Below are 26,789 nucleotides of genomic sequence, written 5' to 3'. Positions count from 1 at the left end.
TCTTCTTTTATATGGAAGGAAAAATAATATACCGTGCACTTCTAGTTATTAGAAAGCATGCTGCCCAGTGACTCCCTTTATTCATTATGAGACTACTGCTAGTGTAAGAAAAACAGAAGCCCCTCCAATTTACTTAATTCAATTTTTGCCCACCAGGAAGTCAGATGCAAGTCAAGCTGGTCTTTGTAGAGTACCAAAAGGTTGACAGATAACCGCACACCAGCAATAATAATAATAATAGTAGTACATTTAATTCCAAGCAGTAATACCAACAGCATGATATAGCTCATGTATCGTGGTGTTGTCTTTACTGATTTAAATGAAATATATATCGCCATTACTACTGGTGTGCAGTCATCCATTATACTCTATAATAGGACTCTCCTACTTGGTGACTGGTCTCTCGGGCACCCAGTGCTATCCCAAAGTTAAGGCGAAAGTGTCCCTGACTCTAAGTTTTAAAAAAAAATACAGTAATCTAGAGCTTGCACATAGATTATTTTGCTAATTTTCAGTGGCTAAAGGGAGACGTGATGGAAAGGTGAGTTTGGGCTGCTCGGAGCTCATCAAGGACACCTGTTGCTTTTGTCTTACTTGGGAAAAACAATGGTATAGTGTCATACTGTAGTTGTAATGGGGATGACCGATTTTTTTTTTTTTTTTTTTTTTTTTTTTTTTTTTTTACATTTCTGCACAAGGCTGAAAAATCTTCTTGTATTTCTTTTGTACTTGAATCCCTTTCACACAAGCGAATCAATTGGCTCTGCATGTCAGTTTTTCCAGGTGGCCCTTCCATTCTCTTCTCTGGAGCGGCAGATGTAAATAGACATTTGTCTGTTTACACGCACTGACCTCATATCCGCTAAAAACAGACTGATGGGGATTGGATGGCAGTTGGGTGTAAACTGAAAGGCGGTCCCTTTATATCTGACCGCCCATGGAGGAGAGCGAGCTGTATCTGTATCGACTCTGTATAAGCGGACACGAACAGGCCATCCACCTGCTCAGCGGCGATCCAGCACACAGATTCCCTGCTGAGATAGCGGAGCCTACCCTGTGTGGAAGGGGCCTAAGGTGCAGAGATGTCATTGGAATGTCTAGTTCTGCCCATCAGATGGGCCAATTACAGGGCTGACTTAAATGGCAACTCCACCTTTGGGCCCACATTACACCCATATTTAGGATGCAACGATGAATAAATAAACTACAAGTCCCGTTTGCCACCAAAGCATATGGTCTTGTAGTCCTTAATGGAACTAAAGTTTGGTTATTACTACATTATTCCTCCAGATCTCTAACCCAAAGTCTTTACCTTGATGTGGACGTAGAGCTGGAGGAAGAGCCTGGCATTGCTCCCGCGATTCACAGATCATAGTTGCAATGCTTTGCAGGCACATTTGCAAAAAAAAAAAAAAATGTACATTTGATTTTCTTTATATATGTGCATTGTGTACCTTGTTTTTGTTTTGCAAAAGGTGGACAGCTAGCTGTTCACTTAATTTTCTCTTGTTCAGCTCTGGGCTGAGCATAGGGACCCATATACACTATTGGCTTTTCTGCAGATTTTTGTCTTTACCAAAACCATGTAGTGCCAAGGGCCTGCCTGATTGCATAGATATTTAAACGCTTAAGGTTTGACCTCATATTATTATATGGTTTTGGTAAATCTGAAGACAAAAATCTGCATAAAATCTAATAGTGTGTATGGGAGTCTAAGAAAATCAACTAATTTCCCCCATCCTTGCTAAAAAGGCTATGCTATTCTCTCAAGATCAGTCAACCAGCTGGTGCCCATAAAAATAAAAGTAGTTCTAAGTATATTTAATTTACTCTAGATTAAAAAGTATTCTAGCTTGGTTGGCTCATCTGTAGTAGTAGGGAGTGAAGCTATAAACCTATGTTTCTGTTTCATGTGATTGTTTTGCCTGACCATAACACTGTATTACTGGAGAATTCTAAATGCCTCTATCTGTGAAATCGCAAAGTATTGCATAATTCCCCAACCTATTCATCCACGTTGGCTGCACAATCTTTGCTACTAACACAGATGGAAAGCTGTTTGGTTTTTATTTTACTGTACATGGCACGCTTTCTTTTTTTTTTCTTTAATATATAAAGGGCTGCAACCAGAATGCTGTATTATTGCCTGTTACTCTTGTCAGCCTTCTGTATCTCACACCTTCTTTTGTCTGTCTGCTGTCACCCCTTTGTCGTTTTTGTTGCAAGTCTACAAATGCAAAATGAAAGAATGAGCATACTGGGCTTGTGAAACTAAACCTACCACACAATGGTCTGAAGGCTTTCCATGTTTGCACACAGCACTTTCAGCATAACTGCTCGAAGATGGGTTATTTTAGGAAAAGGTTTTTCAGACCAGTTCCATATGGTTTGTGTTGTTATATTCCAGCCTCAGAACTGGTTTTATTTTCTCATGTGCTCCCTCTGGGGAAAAGGGAGAATGGGGGGGGGTGTTCATAAGATTCAAACAAAACCAGTTGGCTTACCCCTACAACTTCAAGCTGTATGGTGCTGTTTTCTAATATTTAGATTGAGTAGGGAATAATTAATTTTGAGCTGCTAGAGATAAATACAATAAAGTCTCTTAATAAAAAAAAAATATATATATATATATATATATATATATATATATATATATATATATATATATATATATATATATATATATATATAAAATAATTTTTTTTTTTTTTTTATGGCTACCATGCACAACTGCACTCCACTTTTAGTAAATCTACCCACTGTGTACAGCAAGCTTTTAGATAAACTTTCAAAATGCGTTTTATTTTTTTAAGAATTAAGGTTTATTTCACCAGATTACCCTTCTTTAATCAATATGCGCAGAAATAATTGGGTTATGTGTGATTTTCTTTTTTTTTTTTTTTCTTTTTTTTTTTTGGATTGGCTTGTTCTTTTGTTGGGTGCACTGCATAGGTATAGAAATCCAACACTTTTGGTTGTGTTGGATCCTATTATCTGCCAACTACCCTGATGGTTTCGTTCACGCTTGCAGCAGCCCTTGGCGATTTGTGGTGGAATACTTTTGAGAGGAGTTTGACAGATGGGCGGGAAGCCGCACCACCTTGTTTTTTAACTCTAAAATCCTGTATGCGCTTGCATTATGCTTGAATTGGTCGAGTTTGGGGGGGGGGGGGGGCAGTACTGTCTGTTGGATGTGAGCTGCAGTATAGTTTTTGCTGTGCCATCTGTCAGCCTTTGTAGGTTGGGGGGCTTTAAGCTGCGGCTCAACTGCCTCTTCTTTCTACTGTCCCAATCTGCAAGTGTGAATGAGGCCTGCAAGACTTTGGCAGTGGTGCTCCATTTTGAAAGGGGGGGCGGGCTGGGTGGAGGTCTTGTTTGCCGCCAGCTCTGCTTGCAAGCTCACCAGGTCCCGGGGCGGCTTCTCCTCCTGGCAAATCTGGTCTCAGGACCCGCTTCCTGTCCTGATTGGCTGTGAGAAGAAGACAATAGCAAATCAACATTCGCTATTGTCGCAAGAGGGTAGGCTCAGGGCGCAGTGCTCTGAGCCCACCCTTTTTGAAGCCAATTGGAGCCTCCTGCTCTAATTGTGCATTGCAAAAAAGAAAACCCCCGGAGAGCTCTATGCCTCTGAATCCCTGCATATAAACTAGAGGGACAGCACCCTTGGTCTCCTTATGAATGGGCCTCTGCTGCTCTTTGGAGCTGTCAGGACAAAGCAACAACAAAATCTTTGTTACAGTTTACAATCTGCAAGTAGTTCCCACTGTCTATAGTTACTATCACTACATGACGTGCTTCCTGGGTCTCTCTGGAGCCGTGTACAAGTAGGGTCCTACACCACTCTTTGGTAAACTGTCCCATACAATAAACCCTCCTTAATTTCCAGATTTGGGCCTTAAAAAGTGACATTAAGTGTTATAGGGTTCCTATGTTCAGCTAGAAAACTGTATGAACAGCCATTGGATAGTGTAGGCTCTCTTAAACTTAATGCACACTAACCTCCCCAGGATGCCGGCTGTGGCAAAATGCTAACAGTTAGCTTGGTTTACATGATTTATTGCCATGTTCAGTGGCCTTTGGCCAGAGAGGGAGGTTTAACCTCCCCTAAATGTGGCTGCTCCTAAACTCCGCTAAAAGCTTACATGGACACATGGGCTTTTATTGCGTTGCGGTTAGGGTCTTTGGCAAAAAAAAAAAACGCCAAAAGAAGCAAGTGTACATGAAGCCTTAGATATTTAACTCTGTTCCCAGGTTTGCCAAAAAGGGGCCAATCTTTGACTAATTCAGAGGAAGGCAAAGATCAGTGCATCTGGTATAGTACATCGCAAATCGGTTAACTTGTGTAATCTGTTATTTTACCATTGGTCTTGGGCTCCATGTATATTCTGTGTGGTGAAGGAAAATCTCATTTTGAGGATAGCTTAGAAAATTACAAAACAATCTCTGCCAATTTGTCAACAAATATTTGTCATTTAGCCAGGGCTTTTTTTTTTTTTTGTCTGAAATGTGTCAGTACCCTGTTCCCTACCTCCAACGCTCCCTCTGTTACTTGTAAACGCAGAAATCCAGCTTCTGTGTTTACAAGTGATGTGTACTTCTCCCTGAGGCTCCCACAGAACCCTCCCTACCCTGAGCTGTGGGAGACCACTCAATGTCCAGTGTGGAACTGTAGGACAGTGCGCATGTAGTGAGTAGCAAAGGTGGGAATTGTAGACTAGCTGAGTGTCTGGAGTCTCAAATAGTACACTGTGTCTCTGTCATCTGAAAAATTATAGCACCAAGGGATGGCAGTGAAGGGCACTGTGTGTGAGGATTACATGAGGGGACTGAGGGTGCTGTGTGGCCTTGTCTATGTCCCTACCACTGATTGCAGGTGCTACGCCAAACTTCATATCGGCACTGAGCATGTAACATATTACTGCCAGCTGTCCCCTTCTAGGACAGGGCAAATACCCCCCATGCCCCTATTTTCACCCGATGTCATCCTGACCTACCCCTGCCACTGTGTTATGCACTTCGAACCCTGGCCCTCTTTATGTTGCACACTCCTGATTTTATTTACGCTGTCCTTTTAAGGCCCTCTTATTTTACCAAATTGGCCACAGGTACCATTTGATGAGGTGCTCAGAATGCTCCACACCACAACGCTCCTCCACGGGCAGTGAGAAAAGGTTGCAGGGGTTGGTGGAATTTTTGTACCTATTCTGGTAGTGCTTAAGAGCCCTCCGTTTAGTCAGTGTTTCTACTAGTCCTCTGATAGTAAGAAGCTATTGATATGCGCATGCTCTTCATTTTGCATGGGAACGTCTGTGCTCCTTGGATATATACTGTATGTATTCTGTAGTGGAGCTGCATCATCTTTACTAAAACCCTTTAAAAGGTGTGACAGTGGAAACTGGAAAAGTCTCTGAAATAACAGTGGAGGCTGTTGAAGCGATCACTGAACAGGTCCCCGCTATGTCTATGGAGCAAGAGCAGCCTGTTACTGAAGAGGAAGCCTCCTTGTCACCTTCAGAGGCGGAGCCAGTAATGAACGCAGAGGCCTCTACAAAGCAAGGTTATGATCAGATATAAATGTGAAAATATAGCTGAAAAACAGCAGCTAATAAACTCTGCGCCACTTATGCAAAATGTAAAAAGAGAAATAAACTAATAATCAGTGAATCAAATACACTAAGTGAAACACTAATAGCTGCTCCCTAGAAACAAGAGAAAAAACTTGTGCTGAAAATAAGGTAATAGTAGGGGCGCTGAAAAAATTTAATTAAAAAATATAAATATTAATTACAAATGTGAAAATTAATAATCATAAAACACCTCAAGTAATGGACAACCTATCACCATGAATTGTAAAGAACAAATAGTTGCAAAAACAATGATAAATAAAGTCCCAATTGGATACTAGAACAAAAAATATATATCCACAGTCCAAGACAGTGATTCATTCAGTGAAAAACTCCTTCTAAATCCATATGCCAGAAGGCGGCTGAAATGTTCTATAAAGTTGTGACGCGTCCCTTCACCAAACTTTTGGACACAGAAAACACCCCAACTGTGAAGATAAAGTTGTCTTCTTACCAGATGCTGTTGACTACTTTATTTAAAAAGATAGTCAAATAGGCTTATGCAGGTGAATTCCCTGCTCACATGGAATAAGGTGGACCTCTTATGGAAAAAACCTTCTCCTCATAGATTCAGACAGGTCATAAAAAAAGGAGAGCAAACAAAATCCATAGCGTGACACCGTTTAATAATAAAAATAAATTAAAAAACATGAGGCCAAATGGCTGCTTACATATGCCGGTGCCCGACCTGGCACTGGGGCTGCTCGCTTAAAACAATCGTTTCGTAATGGATGCGTAGTTCCTCGTTGTGTAGGGCGTGCGTTCCACCAAGAAACAGCCGACAACCAAAAACGAAAGAATAGAGGTAATAGGTTGCGCTAAGGAACTTATGTAGAAAATACAAAATATAAAATATATAATATATAAATTATGGAGGAAGAAAAAATAGGTAAGAGCTGCCTCTATTAATATCCACCTGGTGGGGTGGAGAATGTTAGATAAGGGAGTACTATGAATAGATCTGGCGCTATACCTATATATCAAAAATTTAAATTACAAGTGTTACATCAATCCGGTGTATGAGTGCCAATGTGCAATATATTAGTGTTGAAATAAAATATAAACTATAAGCAAAAAATATGTGTATATAAAATGTTTGTCACATAGTAAATAATTGCCAGCGTGCTGGCTAAAAAGTAAGATTTAACTCAAGTGCAATAAAAACCTAAATAAGTGATCACCTTATAAACTCTAGATCATATAAATACCTTAAAACATGTGAACTACTTAATATATTGGTGATGAATTAGGTAAAAAAATTATACATGTAAAATATAAACCACAAAATTAACACAGTTGTTGGTTTTAAAGTGCACAAATGTGACAAATGAAGTCTATGCGTGCAATGCTAAAATGTACAATAAATTTGTGATGAATATCAATACTTCACGTGAAACATGCCAAATGTTGGGAGTGAAAAAATAAGAATAAAAATAAAGGTAAATATAAATATAAAAATGAAAAATAAAATAAAAATAAAAATAAAATAAAATTAAAGATGAATTAAAAATTCCCAGAAAAATAAAATTGAGAATATTCGATATTTGTCCCAAAAAATATAAAAATATAAAAATGTATACAAAGAGAAGATGAACGGTAAAAAAGATAAAAAAGCAAGCAGTCTCTGGTGCAGTGCAATTAGTGGGGGATTTCCCGTGGGTAAAGGAGGGGATGTGATGGATCCAAACAACTATTCTTCATGCATTGTGGACACTTCTAGGTTGTACTCTCACCAGAAAAATAACCCCGTCCGGGGTGGATCAGCCTTCACAGTATGAGCTACTGTGTCGCTCTCTGGCTTGCTTCAAATAGGCCGTGATTCTCTTTTCCTGGATTCCCGCACAACAGCTTAGAAATGGAAGAAACAGTCTTTGTCTACCTTCATACGTAAGCTACCCAGCTTTCCTCATTCTTTAACATCCAGAAATGAACTAGACTAGCGTCTCATCCTCTCCCCATGTGTTTGTCAAACACATGGGGAGAGGATGAGACGCTAGTCTAGTTCATTTCTGGATGTTAAAGAATGAGGAAAGCTGGGTAGCTTACGTATGAAGGTAGACAAAGACTGTTTCTTCCATTTCTAAGCTGTTGTGCGGGAATCCAGGAAAAGAGAATCACGGCCTATTTGAAGCAAGCCAGAGAGCGACACAGTAGCTCATACTGTGAAGGCTGATCCACCCCGGACGGGGTTATTTTTCTGGTGAGAGTACAACCTAGAAGTGTCCACAATGCATGAAGAATAGTTGTTTGGATCCATCACATCCCCTCCTTTACCCACGGGAAATCCCCCACTAATTGCACTGCACCAGAGACTGCTTGCTTTTTTATCTTTTTTACTTTTTTACCGTTCATCTTCTCTTTGTATACATTTTTATATTTTTATATTTTTTGGGACAAATATCGAATATTCTCAATTTTATTTTTCTGGGAATTTTTAATTCATCTTTAATTTTATTTTATTTTTCATTTTTATATTTATATTTACCTTTATTTTTATTCTTATTTTTTCACTCCCAACATTTGGCATGTTTCACGTGAAGTATTGATATTCATCACAAATTTATTGTACATTTTAGCATTGCACGCATAGACTTCATTTGTCACATTTGTGCACTTTAAAACCAACAACTGTGTTAATTTTGTGGTTTATATTTTACATGTATAATTTTTTTACCTAATTCATCACCAATATATTAAGTAGTTCACATGTTTTAAGGTATTTATATGATCTAGAGTTTATAAGGTGATCACTTATTTAGGTTTTTATTGCACTTGAGTTAAATCTTACTTTTTAGCCAGCACGCTGGCAATTATTTACTATGTGACAAACATTTTATATACACATATTTTTTGCTTATAGTTTATATTTTATTTCAACACTAATATATTGCACATTGGCACTCATACACCGGATTGATGTAACACTTGTAATTTTAATTTTTGATATATAGGTATAGCGCCAGATCTATTCATAGTACTCCCTTATCTGACAACCAAAAACGACCGGAACTGTACGTGTACGAACGTGACTAGGTACCGCCTCGACGTACGTTTCGTTTGACACGTCATCAGGAAGCGCTTCTATTATCTACTATTACCTTATTATGATCAGATATAGAAAAAAAATGCTTTCAATTGTGTATTTAACAAACCAAAAGGGAGTAACATAGAGACCTTCACTTTTAGGCTTTACATACATATTTTTTATTTTTTTTGTCAGCAGAATAGGTTTCTCTTCACCTCCTATTCTGGTACCAACTCAAAAAAAGTTCTTCCATCTCTACAACATTGGTAACCTCCCAGTTGTCTGTCAACCACTCTCTGAAAAGTGTTTCACCGTGGGTCCCTTTTCGGAAGGTTAGCAAAGACTGCCACCAGTGTAAATGTGCCATAAAAATTTGAACTAGTATATTGCACTCTTAAACTCTGCAACCCATGCATATTACACTCCTGAACTCTATGACTTTGTATTATGCGCTGCTGAACCCTGACACTTTGTTTTATTTAACAGTGCTCCTTTAAGATCCTCCCATTGTACCAAATTGGCCATACTTACCATTTGATGCAGCTCACAGGATGTGCCACATCATAACTCTCCCACACAGGCGTGAGGATGAGGTGGAGTTCCTGTACCTAGTCCCTGACAAAAAAAAAAGGTCCTGCATTAAAATAGTCAAAAGCTATACTCAAGCTTTTCATTTTGCATAGTTACATGTGTGTGCTCCTTGAATATATACTGTATGTATTCTGTAGTGGAGCTGCGTCATCTTTACTAAAATCCTTTAAAAGGTATGAGCGTGGAAACCAGAGAAGTCTCTGAAACAACAGTGGAGGCTGTTGAAGCAGTCATAGAGGAAGCCATAGCGGAAGAGGTCACCGCACAGGAGGCTGCTCCCACTACATCTATGGTGCAAGAGCAACCTACTGCTGAAGAGGAGGCCTCCTTTTCACCTTTAGAGGAGGAGCCAGCAGTGAACGCAGAGGTTTCTACAGATCAAGGTTATGATCAGATATAATAAAATGCTTTCAATTGTGTATTTAACAGACCAAAATGCAGCAACTTGGAGACATTCACTTTTAGGCTTTACATGCATTTTTTTGTCAGCAGAATATGTTTCTCTTCACCTCCTGTTCTGGTACCAACTCTAAAAAATGTTCTTCCATCGCTACAACATTGATCACCTCCCAGCTGCCTGTGAGCCACTCTCTGAAAAGTGTTCTCCTGTGGGTTGCTTTTCAGAAGGGTAGCAAGAACTACCACCAGTGTAAATGTGTCTTAAAAATGTGAACTAGCATAATACTCTCCTAAACACTGCAAGCCGTGCTGCACACATTCCTGAACTGTACCACTCTATATTATGCACGATTGAACCCAGCCAATCTGTTACGCACAATGAAACCCTAGTACTCTCATTTTTATTAGTGCCCCTTTGAGACCCTCCCATTGTACCAAATTGGTTACACCCAACTATTTATGCAGCTCACAGAATGTGCCACGTCACAACTCCCCCACAAAGGCAGCGTGGGAAACTTGGGGGGGGGGGGGGGGGTTCCCTGCAACCATTCCCTGACCTCAACAATAACGTCCTGCATTTAGCCAAAGCGTTTCTACTAAAAACAGGAGGAGCCAAATAGTGAAAGGCTATAGATATGCTCAAGCTCTTCATTTTGCATAGTTACATGTGTGCGCTCCTTGGATAAATATCGTATGTATTCTGTAGTGGAGCTGCATCTTCATGACTCAAATCCTTTAAAAGGTGTGACAGTGGAAACTGGGGAAATCTCTGAAACAACAGTGGAGGTTGTTAAAGCAGTCTTAGAGGAAGCCATAGCAGAAGAGGTCACGGAACAGGAAGCCACCCCCGCTACGTCTATGGTACAAGAGCAACCTACTGCTGAAGAGGAGGCCTCCTTGTCACCTTCAGAGGAGGAGCTAGCAGTGACTGCAGGAGCTTCTACAGAGCAAGGTTATGATCATATATAACTATATACTTTCAATGGTGTATTTAATAGATTAAAAGGTAGCAATGTAGAGAAGCTCGCTTTTATTTTTATTTTTTTACTTTCTCTGTATTGTCAGGGAGATTTCTCCTCATTTTAACGGATACAGCAGGAAGTAAGAGAAGAGCTCTCCAAAGTGAGGGGGTATCCACTCCTAATCATTTGTCAGCAGAATAGGTTTCTCCTCACCCCCTGTTCTGGTTACAACTCAAAAAAGACATTGGTCAGCTGCCTGTCAACCACCCCCTGAACGTCTTCCAATGTGGATTACTATTCAGAGGAGTGGCAAGGATTGCCACCAGTGTAAATGAGCCCTAAAAGTTTGAACTAGCGTAACACTCCAGAACCTTGTACGTAATGCACTTCTGAACTCCGCTACTCTGTGTTTGACACATTCCTGAGCTCTTCCACTCCTGGACCCAACCATCCTGTGTGTTAGGCACTCTTGAATCCTGCCACCCTGTTTGTTAAGCATTTCTGAACTCTGCCACCCTGTGTGTTAAGCAGTCCTGAACTCTGCCACCCTGTGTGTTAGGCACTCCTGAACCCTGCCACCCTGTGTGTTAGGAACTCCTGAACGCTGCCATCATTGTTTTACGTACTCTGAACCCCACCAGACTGTGTATTATGAACTGAACCCAGCCCCTCTGCATGTTATGCACTCCTGAACCTTGCCACTCTGCATGTTACACACTTCTGAACGATGCCACCTTGTGTGTTACACACTCCAGAACCTTGCCACTCTTTGTTGTTATACACTCCTGAACCCCTCCACCCTGTGTATTACCCATTCCAGAACCAAGCCACCCTGTGTGTTTCATACTCCTGAACCCCACCACCCTGTGTGTTACACACTCCTGAACCCTGCCACCATGTGTGTTAGGAACTACTGAACCCTGCCATGCTTGTGTTACATACTCTGAACCCCACCACCCTGTGTATTATGAACTGAACCCAGCCACTCTGCATGTTACACACTTCTGAACCCTGCCACCTTGTGTGTGTTACACACTCCAGAACTTTGCCACTCTATATTGTTATACACTCCTGAACCCCTCCACCCTGTGTATTCCCTACTCCAGAACCCAGCCACCTTGTGTGTTTCACACTCCTGAACTCCACCGCTCTGTGTGTAACACACTCTTGAACCCAGCTACCCTGTGTGTTACATCTCCTGAACCCAGCCACCCTGTGTGTTATGCACTCCTGAGGCCAGCCACGTTTTGCGCTGCGTACTCCTGAGCCCAGCCACCTTTTGTGTTACGCACTCCTGAGCCCAGCCATCTTTTGTGTTACACACTCCTGAACCCAGTTAAACTGTATGTTACTCACTCCTGAACCCAGACATCCTGTGTGTTTCACACTTCTGAACCCAGCCACCCTGTGCGTAACACGCTCTTGAACCCAGCTACCCTGTGTGTTACACACTCCTGAACCCAGCTACCCTGTGTGTTACATCTCCTGAACCCAGCCAACCTGTGTGTTATGCACTCCTGAGGCCAGCCACGTTTTGCGCTGCATACTCCTGAGCCCAGCCATCTTTTGTGTTACTCCTGAACCCAGACATCCTGTGTGTTTCACACTTCTGAACCCAGCCACCCTGTGTGTTACACACTCCTGAACCCAGCTACCCAGTGTGTTACATCTCCTGAACCCAGCCACCCTGTGTGTTACGCACTCCTGAACCCTGCCACCCTGTGTGTTTCACACTCCTAAACTTGGCCACCCTGTGTGTTTCACATTCCTGAACCCAGCCACCCTGTGTGTTGCATCTCCTGAACCCAGCCACCCTATGTGTTATGCAATCCTGAGGCCAGCCACATTTTGTGTTGCGTACCCCTGAGCCCAGCCACCTTTTGTGTTACGCACTACTGAGCCCAGCCATCTTTTGTGTTACACACTCCTGAACCCAGGCACCCTGTATGTTACTCACTCCTGAACCCAGACATCCTGTGTGTTTCACACTTCTGAACCAAGACATCCTGTGTGTTTCACACTTCTGAACCCAGCCACCCTGTGTGTTACACACTCCTGAACCCAGCCACCCTGTGTGTTACGCACTCCTGAACCCAGCCACCCTGTGTGTTACGCACTCCTGAACCCTGCTACCCTTTGTTTTTCACACTCCTGAACCCAGCCACCCTGTGTGTTTCACACTCCTGAACCCAGCCACCCTGTGTGTTTCACACTCCTGAACCCAGCCACCATGTGTGTTTCACACTCCTGAACCCAGCCACCCTGTGTGTTTCACACTCCTGAACCCAGCCACCCTGTGTGTTTCACATCTCCTGAAACCAGCCACCCTGTGTTTCACACTCTGGAGCCCAGCCACCTTTTGTTTTATGCGTTCCTGAGTCCAGACACCTTTTGTGTTACGCAATTCCTGAGCCCAGCCACCTTTTGTGTTACATACTCCTGAACCCAGCCACCTTGTGTGTTACGTACTCCTGAATTCTGCCACTTTTTGTGTTACACGCGCCTTGTTTTATTCATCAATGCCCACTTAAGACTTTCATACTGTTGCAGTCTGGCCACACTCTTTATTTGACACAGTATGCAGAATGTGCCACATTACTACTCTCCTCTGTGGGGTGGGGTTGCGGTGGATGTTTTTAGGGAGTTCCGGCACCTATGACCTGACCAAAGTCCTGCATTTTGCCGAATTGTTTCTACTGAAAACAGGAGGCATCAAATAGTCAGAAGCTATAGATATGCTCAAGCTTTTCATTTTGCATAGGTGTGTGTATGTGTACGCTCCTTGGATATATATGTATTTTGCAGTGGAGCTATATCAAATTTACTCAAATTCTTTAAAAGGTGTGACGGTGGAAACCGGGGAAGTCTCTGAAATAACTGTGGAGGCTGTGGAAGCAGCCATAGAAGAAGCCGTAGCAGAAGAGGTCACCGAACAGGAAGCTGTCCCAACTACATCTCTGGAGAAAGAGCAACCTGTTGCTGAGGAAGAGGCCACCTTGTCACCTTCAGAGGAGGAACCAGCAGTGAGCACAGTGGTCTCTACAGAGCAAGGTTATGATCAGTTACAGTATAACAAAATGCTTTCAATTGTGTATTTAACAGACCAAAAGGGAGCAAATTAGAGAAGTTCACTTTTAGGGTTTACTGTACATTTTATGATCCCGTCATTTATTTTTTTTTGCTGTCTACGTACTGTCAGGGAGATTTCTCTTTACTTTCAGGGATATAGGAAGGAAGAGAAGATCTCTACAAAATGAGGGGATATCCACTCTTTGTCAGCAGAATTGGTTTTTCTTCACTTCCTGTTCTGCTGACAACTCAAAAAATGTTTTTTTTTTCACAATCTTTGACAATGGTTACCAGGGCCAATAGATAGAATGAATCTCCCCAGCTGGGGCATAAAGAGCAATAAAAACTTGAAAAGGGTTCTAACGCTTCCACATTCTATTAAAAGCTAAAAAAGTTTTGACTTTACATATACTTTAACCACTTCTGCCCCGGAAGGATTTACCCCCTTCCTGACCAGAGCACTTTTTGCGATTCTGCGCAGTCAAGCGACGTTGTACCCAAACAAAATTGATGCCCTTTTTTTCCCACAAATAGAGCTTTCTTTTGGTGGTATTTGATCACCTCTGCAGTTTTTATTTTTTGCACTATAAACAAAAAATGAGCGACAATTTTGAAAAAAACGCATTATTTTTTACTTTTTGCTATAATAAATATCCCCCAAAAATATATATAAAATATATTTTTTTCCTCAGGTTAGGCCGATATGTATTCCTCTACAAAAAATTGCAATAAGTGTATATTGATTGGTTTGTGCAAAAGTTATAGCGTCTACAAAATAGGGGATAGTTTTATGGCATTTTTATTATAAATTTTTTTTTTTTTTATTAGTAATGGCAGTGATCTGCGATTTTTATCGGGACTGCAACATTATGGTGGACACATCGGACATTTTTGACACTATTTTGGGACCATTGTCATTTATACAGCGATCAGTGCTATAAAAATGCATTGATTACTGTGTAAATGACACTGGCAGTGAAGGGGTTAAGTGTGTCCTAGGGAGGGATTCTAACTGTGGGGGGGTGGGGCTACAACACACATGACAGCGATCATTGCTCTCGATGACAGAGAGCTGTGATCTCTGTACTGTCATTAGGCTTTGTTTGCAAAAGCATCTCCCCGTCCTACCTCTCCGTGACACGATCGCGGACCCCCGGCGGACACCGAGTCTGCGGGACCCACGGTCACGGAAAACGCTTCTTAAAGGGGACGTACCTGTACGCCCTTTGGCCCACCAGTGCCATTCTGCCCATGTATATTGGCGTGCACTGGTTGGGAAGCAGTTAAAGGGACCATAGTTAAAACTTAAAGAGGAAGTAAACCCTGATGGGTTTACTTCTTCTTTGATTCCCTGCAAAGGTAAAGCATAATGGACTACTATGCATCGCATAGTAGTCCATTATGTGTCACTTAACTGACACAGGAGCCAGCAAAGTCACCGCTGTCCCCTGTAGTCTGGAGCCTCCATCTTCTTGGTGGGTCTCGCTGCTCCGGCACTGTCATTTGTCGGAGCCGCGATGACGTCACTCCCACGCATGCGCACAGGAACCGCCACTCGCGGCAAATCGCCGTTCACTGCAGCGCGCTCAGTGCGCCTGCACGCCGCTGTCTACGGCGCATGCGCCGTAGACAGCGGTGCCTGTCTTTCGGCAAATATCTCCTAAACCGTGTAGGTTTAGGAGATATTTCTTGGACCTACAGGTAAGCCTTATTCCAGGCTTACCTGTAGGTCAAAGTGGTTTGTAAGAGTTTACAACCACTTTAAAGTGGTTGTAAAGGCAGAAGGTTTTTTATCTTAATGCATTCTATGCATTAAGATAAAAAGCCTTCTGTGTGCAGCAGCCCCCCTCAACCCCCCTAATACCCTAATTCTTAGATGAGGTCCCTCTCTGTCTAGAAATTTTTCAGCCGTCCGAGATTCTGCCTCCCTGATTGGCTCAGACAAAGTCAGCTAGCCAATCAGGAGAGAGAAGAAGTTGGGGCCAGGTCAGGGCTCCCTGTCTGAATGGAGCTATGGGGTGCCTAAAAAATTGACTTGTATCTTAGTGCAGACTTCTGGGAAGATCTGTGAGCCAATCATTCAAGCAAGATATTACATTTTCTGGGGGCATTCTGTACACCAGGTGCGTATAGATCTCCTCCAGGTTTCCATAGTGCATAGAATTTTACAAAAAAAATTAAGCGGCTGATAACTGACTCTTGGTGTCTTTCGTCCTGCTGTGCACCCTTGGTCAGATTGCCTGATCTCGCTGCATCTCCCAATACTGTGTTATTCTGCACTGTCTAACTACAATGGGCCCCCTGTATTTTGGGAACCATACTGCTATTGCTGTATGCCTGTTCTATTACTTTTGTTAAACGACCACGAAAAAAAAAAAATTGTTATTTGAAAAAAAAAAAAATTAAGCGGCTGCATAAAAAAAAAAGGAGACATGATGTGTGTACAAATGTTATATGTTATATTACTTTTTTATTTGCTATATCTTTTTTTGCTTTATTTACTATAACTTGCGTCTGTTTACACCTGCCTACCTCCATCCATCCTACTCCATGTAGGCAGATTGGAGGTAGCCGGGTGTAAATGGACAGCAGAGTCCGTTTACACCTGGCCACCCATATAGCAGACTCTGTCCATGTCCACTCTGCAGAAACTGAGCAAACACAGACCTGTCCTCTGTCTGCTCTGCTCCAATCAGCAGGGGATATGTGAGCAGATTCCCTGCTGATCAGAACAGAGTCTGTCTCATGTAAAGAGGGCCTAATGGCCATTTTCCAAAAAATCCTTCATGCATTTCAGCATCCCTGTTGCATTACATATGACTCCTCTGTTTATAAAGTTGCTCTTTTTCCCTCTCGATACATTAAGGTTATGGGCAGCGTGACCAAAAAATCTCTTTAGTAACTGATCCAGAATGGTCCGACATTAGAATTGTGCCCCCAGTGGTCACTTTGGCTCATTCAAATACTGCACATGTGTAGTGCGTTCTCTCAGCCATTTTCTGCACTGAACTCTGCCAGTGCTGCTGCAAAGGGAGCGCTGTAAACAAGCTGAGTCACCACTGGGGGTGAAGTTCTAATGTCCAGTTCACCTACATACAATGGGAGGTATGCCCGCTGCAAAACTGTATGAGATGTGCAAACACCCAGGCCAACTTTATTCATTTGATTTAGTCCTGCCTGATGATACCCAGATACTGGAAACATGTGGTTGCTATTTATTACCATTTATTATCTATGCCTGGAACCTGTACCAAAGAAATCTGTCTCTTCAGCATTCTGGATGAGACTAGAACTTTTGTTAAGAAAAGAAACGCTGTTTATTACACGTAAGAGGATAGCTATTAGGTGGATGCATTTGGCTGCTCCTACATTGTTAATATGTTGACCGATTGGTCAATGAAAAAATTAGCTTTTTTTGTGATAGTTTCAATGTTAGTAATTACCCATGATTGGGAAGACATACAAGATGGAGAATGGTTTATTTGCATATGTGCCATTTTGATTATTATATTGCTATAATGTAAAAACTCAAGTCTCAATATCTGTCAGTACTCGACAGATAATTCTGTATATCTGTCATGTATGCAACAGAGTATAAAAAAAGTTCTGCATTGAGTTCACCCAGTCTGTCATAGCTTCCCTCCATCAGGGAGACTAACTATCCTTGTAGACATCAAAGATGCATATTTATATTTCACCCTCTTTCTAGCACATCAACGTTATAACTATGTTTTGCTGTGGGCACAACATACTACTAGTCTGTACACCTGCTATTGGGCCTATCATCCACACCTCAATTGTTCACCAAGGTTTTGGCCTTGCTACACTCTCTGTGTGTTCCCATCGTGGGATACCTGGACAACCTCCTGTTAAGAGAATAGTCAGCTTACACTCTGGCCATTGATGTGATGCAGACTCTTCATAACCTAAAAAGGTTTGGTTGGTTTTTGAACCTTCAGATATCAGTGTCTTGTTCTAGACACAGCCCAAGCCAGAGGTTTTCTTCCCTAAGAAAAAAAATTGACTCTCCATTGCCAAACTTAGACTCTACTTTCTAGGAGCTGTCCAGCTTTGCGATTTTACATGAGCATTCTGGGCTTAAATGTAGCCTCCTTAAAGGCAGTTAAATTTGCTTAGTTCCACTCCTGACTCCTACAACACAACATTCTGTCTATATAGCAGTAAGAGTAGGAGTCAATATCCTCTCTCAATCAACTCCGAGCATTTTGGTTGTCCCTGCAATGCTGCACACCTCGAACGTTGGGTTTTGCAATCATGATCCATTTAGACAACACCACAGCAGTGGCTTACATCAATTATCTAGGAGGAACCAGAAGTCTTGCTGTGGCAAGAGTGGTATAAAGGATTCTAACCTGGTTCAGAACTCCATGTTCCCTCATTGCCTGTTGTTCCCATTCCAGACATGGACAGTTGACAGGCAGACTACCATAGCCAGCAGCACGTGGATCTGGGGGAAAGGTAATAGGTGTCATAAGGGGAGGATGCTACATGTGGACCTCGTGGTTTCCAGTTTCAACACAAAACTGAGCAGGTTTGTTTTCAGATGCGGAGTTCCTTTGATGGATGTAGTGGATGCTCTGGTGACTCCGTGCCTGATCTGTGCCTTTCCTCCTCTGAAACACCTGTCTCATCTACTCTACTGGATTGAAATGGAGAGCATTCCAGTGATCCTTATAACTCAGAACTGGCCCAGGTAGATGTAGTATGCCGCGTACACACGATCAAACAATCCGGTGGAAAAGTCCGGCAAACTCAAGTCCGCCAAACAATCCCCCCGTGTGTAGCCTCCGGCACACTTTTTTGACCCGAAAGTACGGCGGACTTAGAATGCCGTGTTGCACACCAATCTGCCCGCCGTACTCGCATTTCGGCGGACAATCCGGCCGTGTGTATGCCAGTCTGCCGTATTTTTGAAATGAACGGACTTTTCCCGCCCAGAGAAAAGTCCGCTCATTTCGAGCGGGTCTCCAGGTAGGCAGGGCCCGCGAAGGAGACGTCGCTGACCCCGCCTCCTGGTATGGACTTAAAGGGGAACCCCAACACGCCGAAAAAAATCGGCGTGGGGGTCCCCCCCAAGTCCACAACAGACCCTTGTCCGAGCACGCTGGCCGGCCAGGAAAAGGGGGCGAGCGAGCGCGCCCCCCCCTCCTGAGCCGTACCAGGCCGCGTGCCCTCAACATGGGGGGTGCCTTGGGGAGGGGGGGGCCGCGTGGCCCCCCCACCCCAAAGCACCTTGTCCCCATGTTGATGAGGACAAGGGCCTCTTCCCGACAACCCTGGCCGTTGGTTGTCGGGGTCTGCGGGCGGGGGGCTTATCGGAATCCGGGAGCCCCCTTTAATAAGGGGACCCCCGGATACCGGCCCCCCATCCTATGTGAATGAGTATGGGGTACAATGTACCCCTACCCATTCACCTGTAAAATAAAAGTACAAAAAAAAAACACAACACACAGATAAAATACTTTATTGCACAGCTCCGGGGGTCTTCCGTCTTCGGGGGTCTTCTCGCCGGACTCCTCCGCTATCTTCTTGTAGCTCTTCGGTTCTTCTGCCGGGCCACCGCGCCTTCTTATAGCTCTTTTACAGGCGGTGGCCCGGTCTTCTGTCGCCGCCGCCTTCCGTTCTTCTTCTTCTCCTTCTTCTCCTGGAGATGTTGACTCGACGCTCTCTCCGGCCACAATGCCAGGGACGCGCTCCGCGGCCACTTATATAGGGACAAGGGGCGGTGTCACATGGCTTTATGTCACATGGGTTGGTGTCACATGGTGACCCCGCCCCTTTACGATGTCACAGTCCCCATGTGACATCAACCCATGTGACCAACCCATGCGACATAAAGCCATGTGACACCGCCCCTTGTCCCTATATAAGTGGCCGCGCAGCGCGTCCCTGGCATTGTGGCCAGAGAGAGCGTCGAGTCAACATCTCCAGGAGAAGAAGAAGAAGAAGAACGGAAGGCGGCGGCGACAGAAGACCGGGCCACCACCTGTAAAAGAGCTATAAGAAGGCGCGGTGGCCCGGCAGAAGAACCGAAGAGGGGGACAAGACCCCCGAAGTCGGGAGAAGAGGCCAGCGGTGAGGAAGAAAGCCGGACTCCTCCGCTAGCAAAAGAGCTACAAGAAGATAGCGGAGGAGTCCGGCGAGAAGACCCCCGAAGACGGAAGACCCCCGGAGCTGTGCAATAAAGTATTTTATCTTGTGTATTGTGTTTTTTTTTGTACTTTTATTTTACAGGTGAATGGGTAGGGGTACATTGTACCCCATACTCATTCACATAGGGTGGGGGGCCGGTATCCAGGGGCCCCCTTATTAAAGGGGGCTCCCGGATTCCGATAAGCCCCCCGCTCGCAGACCCCGACAACCAACGACCAGGGTTGTCGGGAAGAGGCCCTTGTCCTCATCAACATGGCACCAAGGCACCCCCCATGTTGAGGGCACGCGGCCTGGTACGGCTCAGGAGGGGGGGGCGCGCCCGCTCGCCCCCCTTTCCTGGCCGGCCAGCGTGCTCGGACAAGGGTCTGTTGTGGACTTGGGGGGGACCCCCACGCCGATTTTTTTCGGCGTTGGGGGTTCCCCTTTAAGTCCATACCAGGCGGCGGGGCCAGCGACGTCTCCTTCGCGGGCCCCGCCTACCTGGAGACGCGCTCGAAATGAGCGGACTTTCCTCCGCGTGTGTGGGCGAGTTCGTTCATTTCGAAAGTACGGCGGACTTAGTACGCCGTATTAGTCCGCCGTATTAGTCCGCTGAAAAAGTGCCGTGTGTGGGCAAGTAGCCCGTTCAGAAAATCCGACGGACAGTCTGGCGGACGTCCGCCAGACTAAGTACGTCGGACAGACGGCTACGTGTGTACTCGGCTGTACTCAGACTTGATCAGTCTACTGGCAGACACCACATGGGCTCTTACAGCTCATCTCCCATCTCAGAGTCTGGTCCACTTTTGACTGGTATAAACATAGAAAGTTTCACCCCCAGGAAATACTCCATAGGACAAACCCTAACCTTTTTTGCCATCGGGCCTGGATCAATATTTTGCCCCGAATATAATCAATCACCAAATTTTCGGATCTTGCAATCATATTTCAAAGACTGCTAGCCTCCCATTCTTTCATAAAACATTTGCACAGGGTGTCTCTCATGTAACCACTACTATACAACTCTTTGTGACCCTGTGTGGGATCTCAGTTTGGTTCTGACAACTCAGAGACCTCTCTTTGAACCTAGTATAAACCTAGTAGGAATATTCCCTTTTCTGCTCTCACCCACAAATTTGTATTCCTTGTTGCCTTCACCTCTGCAAGATATATCTGAGCTGGCAGCCTTATCCTGCAAAGAATCCTTTTTGGTTTTACACAAGGATAAGATTGTTTTGTCTCTTTACCACAACTAGGACATTGTTCTTCCATCTCCAGTTAATCAAAAGCAAATTTCCCTTCTCTATCTGGATGTATTTTTTATTGAGTTTACCTCTTGGCCACTGCTTATATTAAAAAAAAAAGATTTTTTTCATGTTTAATAGTCACAATAAAGGGGAACTAGATTCTTGTTGGACTATTTTGAAGTAGGTAGGACAGATGATTGTCCAAGTTTATGGGCTTAAGGATAAAATTCCACTTTTTTCCTCTCAAGGCGTTCCGTTGCTACAGTGAGTTCCTCTTGGGCTTTTAGGCATTGGGCAACTGTTTTACAGATTTGCAAGGTTGTCACTCTGTCTTCTATTCTCACGTTTTGTAAGTTTTACCAGGTTGATGTTATGGCCTGATTGTGGACATCCTAATTGTCTCTGATTAACAGAATCATGTGCCTCTTAAGCCCTGTACACACAGTCGAATGTTGGGAGACATTGGCCGGTTAAAAAAAAAAATGTCCTACATTCGGCCCGTGTGTATGTCGGTCTGTCCAACAGAAGCCAGCCATTTGCCCGGCTTCGGTCAGACAACCATGCTGGAAAACCAGCAGCAGACTAACGCTCGATCAGTGCTCTCAGCCAATGGTGGGTTTGGCAGGTTTAGCATACGCATATACGTTTACTTGTTGCATAATGTAAATTTTTTATGTAATGCACTAATATTCAGCCAAGAAGTGTCAGTATGTGAGAACGGCCTGATGTCTGAGTTGAAGCTATAGTCTGTAAATATATTTTGACTTGTATGCCTTACACAAGGGTGCTTGTGAACGTTTCTCAGGGATTACTGTACTATGTGTTAAATTACATTAGCTTCATTTGACTTCACTGTGTCAGCTTGAATATGTCATCATGCATTAGGAAAGGCTCTGTCATTGGCAGCTTGACAGGTTCTGACTTATTATCTGTGGTCGTTGGTGTGTGCTGATTGCTAATCAGTGTGATCGCACAATTTTCTTTGCACTGTTGCACATTTTGAACTAGTTTACTTTGACAGATATACTAGGTATTCTTCTTCACAGTTTTTTTTTTTGTCTCGTTTGCTTCAATGGCTCACCAAATTATTTTGTCATGTTGCATTATAAATTAAAGGGTCACGCTACCTAAAAGTGGTATTTTGGCTGTTGCCTCAAAGACTAATGGGTCGTACATAGGATTTTCTGTTGGATGTGAGCTTGTTGTCAGAAAGTCAGACCGTGTGTATGCTCCATAGAACATTTATTGGCAGAATTTCCGCCAACAGGTGTTTGAGAGCAGGCTCTCAAATTCCGAGCATGTGTACACAGTTCTGATGCACAAAAGTCCACGCATGCTCAGAATCAAGCAGAAGAGCCGGACTGGTTATTGAACTTCATTTTTCCCGACTCGTTGTATGTCTTGTACATCCCTTAATTCTTGACGTTCTGAATTTCCATCAACATTTGTGTGACTATGTGTGTGCAAGACAAGTTTGAGGCAACATCCTTTGGAGAAAAATCCACTGTTTTGTTGTCGAAAAATCCTATCGTGTGTGGACTTCTCTGACCAAACCACTCTATAATGGTGGGGTTACCATGTTTCTGCAAAAAACTTTAGCCACCTTTCCAGAGGAGCACTGAACTGGTCTAAATCACAAACAAGAATCCCTACCTATTCACACATGAAGAAAGCTCTATTGTTCATGTGTGAGTTCTGATTATACAATGGTGGGACTGGATGTAGACACCATGGCTTGGCTAGCTCTCAGTGATCTTAAAACAGGGCCTGCACATAATAATCTTAAAGGTCATATCCAGCTAAAATGTTTTTCAATAAAAAATGCTTTTCACATACGTAGAGAAAGGGAAGGAGTGAGCAAAGTTTTTTTTTTAAAAGGTGTTTATTTTAAGTTTTTTCCTTAAAGAGGATTTGCACCTTTAAACATTTTTTTAAAAGCCAGCAGCTACAAATATTTACTTTTAATAAATGGTCCAGCGATGTCGGCGGCAGATGACAAGCAATCGCTCGTCTCTCCGCTGCCCCGCCGCCATCCTTTGTCAGGGAATTGGGAAGTGAAGCATTGCGGCTTCACTGCCCGGTTCCCTACTGCGCAGGCGCGAGACGCGCTGCGTGTCTCCACTGGTCCCCGCTGTGTCCTGGGAACTGTGTTTCCCAGAACACAACGTGGGGGGGGGGGCGGGGCATCTGCGGCTAGCTTGTCCCGGAAGTGGGTGCAGATACCTGGATTATCCAGGTATCTGCACCCCCCTCCCCCCTGAAAGGTGCCAATTGTGGCACCGGAGGGGGGGAGGGATCAGATGAGCGGAACTTCCACTTCAGGGTTGAGGTCCGCTTTAACATACAATACAATTTCCATCTAAACCAGAGCGATGAAGTTGGCTATGCATAGCCCAACAAAAACAAGTAACAGGATAATACAGAGTAAACCATCCATAAAGTATCATAGCTTTTAGCAGAATCAGCTGGACCATAAAAATGGGCAAACCGATTCAGCCGACAAGCTAAAAACAGCAATCAACTCATACAACCACCCACAACACACACATCTCTCTCCAGACCCAGGTACAAGAGTCATATCTAACTTATTTAAAGGGAGGATTATGGTGATGCCAAATTTGCCATTTGAGAGGCTGAAATCTCTAGCTAAGGTTGCCAAATTTTAGTATTTTTTTTTTTTTTTAGAATAGGCACATTCTTTTTTGTATAAGTTTATACAAAGGTAATGCTTGGTTTATCAAGTGGCAAAGATATGGCAATGTGGGTGGAGCTGGATCCTTCCAATGCAGCAAAAGTGCATAGAAAAATATCTAACTAAACATAATACGGTTGCAAGTAATTGGAACATAGTTATCAGGTACACCGAGTAGGCAAACCTCCAGAGTCTTTCGAGCTTGTAGACTAAGATGAGTTGCTAGCCTATCAAACAATTCAGAACAATCTTGGACAAGACCAAAACATATGCAAAACATTAGCAGAGACCTCCCCACATCGAGGTTTGTTCCATAAACCCCTTGTAATTCAGCTTAGCAGGATAATAGTACAGTTAATGAATACATTTGAAGAGTACTGATAGCATCCTGTAAAAACCTCTTAGTAACCTCCTCCCAATCCTCATCCATAAGGTCAGGAAGGTAAGCGTGCCATTTCCCATAGGGTGAAAACAAAGGGGTGTGAACCTGCAAATTGCAATGCATTGTAAAATGTGGTTACCAATTTGGCAATATCAGGGTCGGCCATGAGATGTTCCAAAGGGGAAGTAGACAAGTCTACCCCCAGCAACTCAAATTGGGCTTGCATGGCATGGCGCAGTAAGAGGTCATTTAAAAAGAATTTCTTCGACACACCAGCCTTTTCCTTAAAGAAATGGAACCTCCGCTTATCTTCCTCCCCCCCCCCCCCCCCCCGATGCTACTTTTGACACCTTCCGGGGGGGGGGGGGGGAAGTGGTTTGACAGGTACCCGCTCCCACTTCCGGGTGATCTCGCAGCGACTCCCTTCCTCCTTCCCCCAAAGCTGGGCCATTCACAAAACAACGCTTTGGCTTTGCTGACAGTATCCCTTACAAGCAATGGCAGCAGCAGCACCTGAGAGCCAATGGAAAAATCGGCTGGGGTGAAAACACCACAGGATTCCTGGACAGGTAAGGCTCCATGCACATTGGGCTTAAAAAATTGTCTGTTCTCTCTCGGGACTCCTGTAGAAGCAACATTTTTTAAGACAGTGTGCATGGAGCCTTAGTGTCCTAATATTAATAGTAATTTAATTAAGTAATTAATAGTATTTGTAGCTGCTGACTTTTATTTTTTTCTGAAGGAGGCTGGATCTCCTCATTGAGAACATCAAAGGAGATGAAGGTACCTTCCACATACACCTGAGAAGCATATGTGATCCCTTTAGCTATCAACCAGGATGTATCTGGATGATTATAGAGTTTTTTTAAAGTTAGGATTTCACCAAAGTGGCACAGTCAGAGTGAGAAGGACCTTGACCCCAGAGAGGAGTTTGCTGCGGACAAGGCTAAGGAGCAAACATCTGTAGGGGAGAGTTTCTGACACATTGAAGGTATCTAGCAATTAACCTCATTCCTTAGTCCACTAGAGGTATCCTGGAGAGCTGACATTAACACCCACAATAAATTGGGTAACAGGCTGTTGTTACCCATGGGGGACAATAAAAGGATGGACCTTCTAAATAAGGAGGGATTGGAGCAGATGAGAAAACATCCATATAGGGGAAAAAGAAGAACAGTAAATATACAGAGGAAGGCAGACATTAGGAAGAAAGAAAAGTCTAGACTTTAAAGTCTAAAAGTTTAAAGTTGAAAAAAATAAAATAAAAAAAGTTGAAAAAAAAAAAAGTTGAAGTTTAAAGTCATGCACTTTAAAGGATAAGTTCACTTTAAAAAATAAATAAAATGCATGCAAATTCTTTTTGCAGGTTAAAAAATGTTCATTTATTTTATTTCTTTTTTTGGAGCCTGTAAAGCATTGCACCAGTGATCAGTAGATCACTGGTGCCATTGAGGTCTCCTGCAGACCTGTTAGTGTATCTGCCCGTATATCCTGTACAGGCAAGCAGATACACTGACAGGAAGAATCAATGAACAGCTCCACAGTGCCGTGGTCCTTCATTGAGAACTACAAACAGACGTCCGCAAAGTATGTTGAGACTTTCATTCATACACAGAGCTCTGCTTATGAATGATGCAGCCGTACGAGCGAAACCCCCGCATAGCCGCGATGATTTTAAAAACTGACAGTATGTTGAACTTCTCCCTGTACTGCTGTCACAAGGGGGATCTGGTGGAAGTTGCAGCATTGGGAACACGTTACATGTTCCACCCTCAAAACAGGTTGAACATATAACATGTCCCCAAGGGTGAACTTATCCTTTTTTTTTCTGTTCTTATTCATATTGTTTGTTAGTTTTTTTTTTTTTTTTGTGCACAAAATAAAAAAAATAAAAAAGTTTTTTTTATTTGCAAATTGCTTAGCCATACTTTAACCGCTTCAACCCTGGAAAATTCTACCTCCTTCCCGACCAGAGCACTTTTTGCGATTCAGCACTGCATCGCTTTAACTGACAATTGCGACGTTGCACCGAAACAAAATTGACGTCCTTTTTTTTCCCCCACAAATAGAGCTTTCTTTTGGTGGTATTTGATCGATTTTTTTTCCTCAATTTAGACCGATATGTATTCTTCTACATATTTTGGTAAAAAAAACTGCAATAAGCGTATATTGATTGGTTTGCGAAAAAGTTATAGCGTCTACAAAATAGGGGATAGTTTTATGGCATTTTTATTATAAATTTTTTTTTTTACTAGTAATGGTTGCAATCTGTGATTTTTATCGTGACTGCGACATTATGGCAGACACATTGGACAATTTTGGCACATTTTTGGGACCATTGGCATTAATACAGCGATCAATGCTATAAAAATGCATTGATTTCTGTAAAAATGTCACTAGCAGTGAAGGGGTTAACACCAGGGGGCGATCAAGGGGTTATTGTGTTCCCTAGTTTGTGTTCCAACTGCAGCGGATGGTCGGCAAGGGGTTAAGCTTAATTTTAAACTAGATAAGCTACAGAATAACATGTCTATTCTTTTTATTTTCAGCAAAACTACTTTAAAAAGCTAACATTGGTTCAAATAGAATAAACGTTATCTTAACCACTTTCAGACCGGACCATTTTGCTGGTAAATGACCAGAGG

At 43.1% G+C, this 26,789-nt stretch overlaps 1 protein-coding gene across 1 annotated transcript in view; it reads left to right on the top strand.

The window, feature by feature from the left end:
• The window catches only part of MGARP (mitochondria localized glutamic acid rich protein), a 103,978-nt gene that overhangs the window by 36,146 nt on the left and 41,043 nt on the right, over nt 1–26,789 (top strand). Inside the window, exons 5-8 of the mRNA XM_077476921.1 lie at nt 5,381–5,557; nt 9,414–9,623; nt 10,382–10,591; nt 13,443–13,652. Coding sequence (XP_077333047.1) covers nt 5,381–5,557; nt 9,414–9,623; nt 10,382–10,591; nt 13,443–13,652 — 807 coding nt within the window. The remainder of the gene's footprint in view (nt 1–5,380; nt 5,558–9,413; nt 9,624–10,381; nt 10,592–13,442; nt 13,653–26,789) is intronic.

The sequence above is a fragment of the Lithobates pipiens genome, unplaced genomic scaffold (genome assembly GCF_037356315.1).
Source record: "Lithobates pipiens isolate NorthernLeopardFrog02 unplaced genomic scaffold, aLitPip1_a1.2 Scaffold_13, whole genome shotgun sequence".
In the NCBI taxonomy this organism is placed as follows: Eukaryota; Metazoa; Chordata; class Amphibia; order Anura; family Ranidae; genus Lithobates; species Lithobates pipiens.
This window is presented reverse-complemented; position numbering and strand designations above follow the sequence as displayed.